Genomic DNA, 5,145 nt, shown 5'->3' with positions numbered 1-5,145 from the left:
TAATGTAATTCATTGATCAATAAAAATCACATGGTATAACTTAATTGGAAGCTTAAGCTATCTAATCTAACTAAGAAATTGTACTTAAATTTTAACCAAAGGAATTACAAAAACCAAATCTTTGATATTCAAAGCAAATCCCAAAGCTCAAACCTGAGTGACAAACCAGCTAATTAAACTGATAAGCAGCCACAATGGCAAACCCAAAGACTGGCCGTACTAAGATGACATGTCATGTGTTTTATGAAAGTCTACGGTTGGTCGTAAAGTATTTACCATGTTATATTTGAGTTTTTACTTTTAATTCCTTCTTTCCTTTCAACTAGATTTTACCATGAGTTAAAACGTGAACCGTGAAACTTTGAAATCTTCACGATCTTACTCTCTAATTCACAGTTCTTTGCTTGAAATTTAAATAAAAGACAATTTCCAATTCTAAATAAAGAAAAAGAAGAAGAAATATAAGGTAATTCTAATTCTGTGGAGGATGCATTGAAGCCCAACCAAACTGCCTTTTTGTGCTCTCATGTAATAAAAGGTCATCATCATATTGGTCAATCATATATACCACGGACGCGTGCCTTGCCATATTTCTCTATATCCCGGGTTGGATTTTTATGAATTTAGCCAATTCAAATAAATACTAGTTCAGGTTTTGATTTGGTTATTGTGAAATTATTTTCAACATTAAAAAAAAGGTTACAAATTTACTATTTTTATTTTATTTTATTTTAATAAAACCCTTAGTCATTGTTTTGTTAATCTCATAAACAAAGAGATCAATAGAAGTTAACAAAAGAACTAATAACATTCATTGAAAAAATCACACATCCTCTAATGATAGAGGTGAGGTTTACAGACCAAGCAGCTTTAGGGGTTGGTGATATTATATGTAATGATAGAGGTGAAGTTATGGCTTCTTTATCAGCTAAGGATCTACCGGTGATAAGTAGTGAGGAAGAGGAAATTTGAACTTGTCGTTATGCTGTTGAGTATTGTTTTTCAGAGTTGGTTGTTGAAGGTGATAACAAGATAATCACGTCATCAATGAGGTCGAAGAAATGCTTGCTTTCTCGGCTAGGACATTTTTTTAGGATGCTATTTGTCTTGATCTATGATGGTCGGAGATTCATTATGCTAAACGAAGTGCCAACATGGTGGCTCATTTTTTAGCTAGGTATGCTAAAAATGTCGAGTAATATCATTTGGCTAGAGGATTCTCCTTTCCGTGCTGTGGAGGCTCTGTACACGGATTCTATTTCTATTCAATAAATATTAAGCATGGTTTCCTTTTAAAAAAAATTAAGTTACTGTTTTTGACCGTAATTACATACCTGAAAAGGTTAAGCGTGAAAAAAAAAAAAAAAAAAAAAAAAAAAAAAAAGAACCTGTCCCCACCAAAAGATCAAACCAGAAAGTGGTCAGCCACTAAAAATTTTCCCCTTAATTAACAAAGCCCAACAACAAGAACAACAAGAACAACAACAACAACAGCTAGCCAAAAAGCCGCGTGATTGTGAGTCCATTACTCATTGAGAATCGTTGAACCAGACAAAGTGGAGACAAAAGTGTTTCCAGCCAAGATAATTTTTTGCCCACTTTTTTTTAATTATTATTCCCCTATATTCTCTCTCTATATTCTTCTATGTATCTTTAGGGGCGTATTAGTATTTTACTACTTTTATCTACATGTTTCACTTCGCTGCATTCGTTAGCTGCATATAACCTCTCTGACCCTTTTCGTATTCCACTTCCTTCCTCCATTTCTCAACTTTCTTTCTTGGGTTTTCTTAGATCGAGAAGTGTCAAACTCACAGATCCACTTTTATTCTCTTTGTTCAGGTTAGCATCTTTGACCCTACAATTTTTTAGGTACTATCTTAATCTACTTAACGACCCAGATCTTGTTCTTTCTCTTTGTGCTTGATTATATGTTCACATTTTATCAGTTTTCTTTGTGGGTTGGTGTTAGAGATTCTTAAGTTTAATTATTATGTGATTCTGTTAGTCTCTGATGTGTAGGGAAATGAAAGAACTTGAATTTTGCTTACCCCTTTTTTTCTTCATGTAATGTGAGTGCTTAATCCAAGTCAAATTTCTGTATATGATTCTGGTTGAGTTGGGTTTTAGTTGTTTATTTATTTTTTGAAGAAACGCATTTGGATAAATCATTTGAAGTTTCAGAGTTTTGGGTTTTTTTTAACTCCTTAGTTGAGTTTGATTTTAGTTTTCTGAAGAAACCCATGTGGAAAAATCAATTAAAGTTCCAGAATTTTGGGCTGTTTTAGTTTTCTGCTTCTTTTAAGAAGCCAAACAGAATGAATGGGTTATTTTCTCTGATTTGATATACTCTGACCGCATTCTTTATTCTGTTTTCTGTGTTTTTTAAGTACTTGGAGTGGATAAGATTGCTGTTTGGAAAAGGAAAATCTGAGCAGGAAGCGATTTTGAAGTGGATCCATCGCCTTGGATTTGGCTGTATATTTAGTACTTAGAGAGAAGAGTCAGATCCAAGGCAATGGCTATGTCTTTCACTGGCACCCAACAAAAATGCAAGGTCTGTGAGAAGACAGTTTATCCAGTAGAGCAGCTATCTGCTGATGGGGTTGTTTACCACAAGTCTTGCTTCAAGTGCTCCCACTGCAAAGGGACCCTAAAGGTATATCTATCATCCTTGTAGACTCAATTTTTAATTTTTGGCTGGTGTAGCTTCAAATGTAGTATGTAGGCAGATGGCATTGAATTTGTTGTGTTTTAGTTATGATTTAGGCTGAAATTACATGTTGACTGTAGATGCAATGTGCAATTATCAGTATATAGAAGTATTTAATGTAATCAACTTCCATGTTTAAATCAACCTTGAGTGAATTTTATACCATTCATACAGCATTATAAGGGTTTGATATGAAATCTAGTGAGATTGTTTGCATTAAATCAGATTCTATTACAAAAGATTAGAAACTTCTGGCCTTTTGGATCGAGTTCTATGCAGGCTATTATCTGTGTAATTTACATGTTTTCAGCTCAGTAACTATTCTTCAATGGAAGGTGTTCTGTACTGTAAGCCTCACTTTGAGCAGCTCTTCAAGGAGACGGGCAGTTTCAACAAGAATTTTCAGTCACGTATGTCTTTTCTTTTGCCAAGATGAAGTTTTATATTTGATTTCTGTCAACAGTTTATTTTCTGCCCATTTAATTTTCCATGAATTTCATTTTCAACAGCTGCAAAGTCAGCTGAGAAGTTATCTCCAGAGCTGGTAAATTTTCCCTACTGCATTGTGTACATTCAAAATTTAAATATGAGTGGGAAAATATTTCATGAGGAGTCTCATGTGTATTAGTGTTGTCACTGATTCTCAAAAGCTTGAGTTGGTTTCAGACTAGATCACCTAGCAAGGCTGCAAGCATGTTTTCTGGGACACAAGAAAAATGTGCTACTTGTGGCAAAACTGCTTACCCACTTGAGAAGGTAAAATTCTATTATTCCCTAAAGTCATTTTGTTGTGATATTCTACATGGAAAATCTCGAATTTTTATCAGGTTGCTGACCATGAGTGCTCTTCTTTTTCCTCCTCTATTTCCTCTTTTCCTGGTCCAACCCTAGCAATTTGGGGTTGTGATACCCTTATAGTGTTTTTTCTATTAGATGAGTGCATGTCTTGTATGCATCTGTTGTTAATTATAATTTACGGCATTGGAGTATGTGGATCTCACATTTCATATATAACATCTAACAAACATGGGGAAATAGGTATAGCATTCTCGATTCTTTGTTGACAATTATGTGCTGGAGTAGAGTGGGATTAATGTTTATAGTCATCTCAATTTGCAAATGTGGATTTAAGATTTTGAATTTGTTGATTCTAATGCCATTGGCCCCCAGGTCCCTCATGTTTAATGAACTTTCAGGATCAAATTAGCCAAATATGTCTATGTATGTATGTGTATAAGCTTTTTACCTAGATTAGATCTGTTTGGCATGGCTTATTCTTTTAGCTTTTTAGTTTATTTGGTTATGTATAGTTTTTTAAAGCCTCATTTTTTCTAGATAAACTTTCACTTTTCAGCAAATAAGCTTACAACAAAATGTCACATTCAAATTCACCTTAAATAATATTTTACAAGTATGATAGTGTTGATTACAATGTTGGTTTGTTTTGACTAAAAATTTGCAGGTGACAGTGGAGAGCCAGGCCTACCACAAGTCGTGTTTCAAGTGCTCTCATGGTGGTTGTCCTATAACCCCATCTAATTATGCAGCTCTAGAGGGCATTTTGTATTGCAAACACCATTTCTCCCAGCTTTTCAAGGAGAAAGGGAGCTACAACCATCTTATCAAGTCTGCATCAATGAAGCGTGCAGCAGCCTCTACGCCAGAGGCTTAAACTCCCTATCATTTATTATGGTTTGATTACATGGTTTCCTCTTTGTTTATGGGTGTGTTTCTTCTGATACCTAATTTTCTTGGTGGAGAATTGGCAAAACTTGGTTCTCTCTTTGCTTTTAGCTCATCATCAGTGTTGGGCGTACTGTTGTGTTTGCTTGAACATGGGATGCAAATCCAGCTTTTGTAAAACGGCTTGCAGGACATCATTTTTCAGAAACTTCATGAGCTTTATGTACCTTTTGTTTTGGCTTGTTACAAAGATATGGAGTGAGAAAAAGGTTCATTTCTACTGTCTGTTCTTTCTACCTGTCCCCTTTACCTTCAAAACATTTGTCAGTCTTTTTTTTTTTTTAAATTTAAATTTTGTTTGGAATTTTTGAAAAATTTCCCCTCAATTTACTAAAAGGAAACTTTTAAATGATTAAAACATCACCATGCAGATTTTGTCTGTGCTTATAAGAAAACGTATTCCATGACAAATTTTGGAAATTAATTTTTTCTTGTATCAATCAAATAGGTGGAAGGAATTAATTTTTTCTTTTCATCTAACCAAAACAAACCAACATTGTAATCAACACTATCACCATTATTTAGTGGTTTTAATTAGCTTCATTAGTAAAATCTATTGTCAATGGAGTAGAGGTGTTGGCCACTTCATTGGAGATGCAGGGCTAAAGACAATTTTATAATCATGGTCCCATATGTGTATGATTAAAGGAACTGATACCCATAAGTATATGGGCCCCTTGGTTTTATTG

General features: G+C 34.3%; 1 protein-coding gene across 1 annotated transcript; it reads left to right on the top strand.

Annotated features, from left to right (window-relative positions):
- The first annotated feature begins 1,563 nt into the window (after window positions 1-1,563).
- On the top strand, window positions 1,564-4,677 carry LOC115957721 (LIM domain-containing protein WLIM2b). Its single transcript, XM_031076033.1, has 6 exons — window positions 1,564-1,842; window positions 2,391-2,659; window positions 3,024-3,123; window positions 3,223-3,257; window positions 3,380-3,469; window positions 4,176-4,677. The coding sequence occupies exons 2-6, from the start codon at window positions 2,519-2,521 to the stop codon at window positions 4,383-4,385; spliced, it is 576 nt and encodes a 191-aa protein (XP_030931893.1). The 5' UTR covers window positions 1,564-1,842; window positions 2,391-2,518; the 3' UTR covers window positions 4,386-4,677.
- The last annotated feature ends 468 nt before the right edge of the window (window positions 4,678-5,145 follow it).

The sequence above is a fragment of the Quercus lobata genome, chromosome 8 (assembly GCF_001633185.2).
Source record: "Quercus lobata isolate SW786 chromosome 8, ValleyOak3.0 Primary Assembly, whole genome shotgun sequence".
NCBI lineage: Eukaryota > Viridiplantae > Streptophyta > Magnoliopsida > Fagales > Fagaceae > Quercus > Quercus lobata.
This window is presented reverse-complemented; position numbering and strand designations above follow the sequence as displayed.

What these genes read in the sequence shown, in the direction of transcription:
- LOC115957721 (XM_031076033.1), top strand. Translation starts at nt 2,519, where the DNA reads ATGGCTATGTCTTTCACTGGCACCCAACAAAAATGCAAGGTCTGTGAG. An exon ending in ACTGCAAAGGGACCCTAAAG is followed by an intron (nt 2,660 to 3,023) that starts GTATATCTATCA and finishes ACATGTTTTCAG; the next exon opens with CTCAGTAACTATTCTTCAAT. An exon ending in AGAAGTTATCTCCAGAGCTG is followed by an intron (nt 3,258 to 3,379) that starts GTAAATTTTCCC and finishes AGTTGGTTTCAG; the next exon opens with ACTAGATCACCTAGCAAGGC.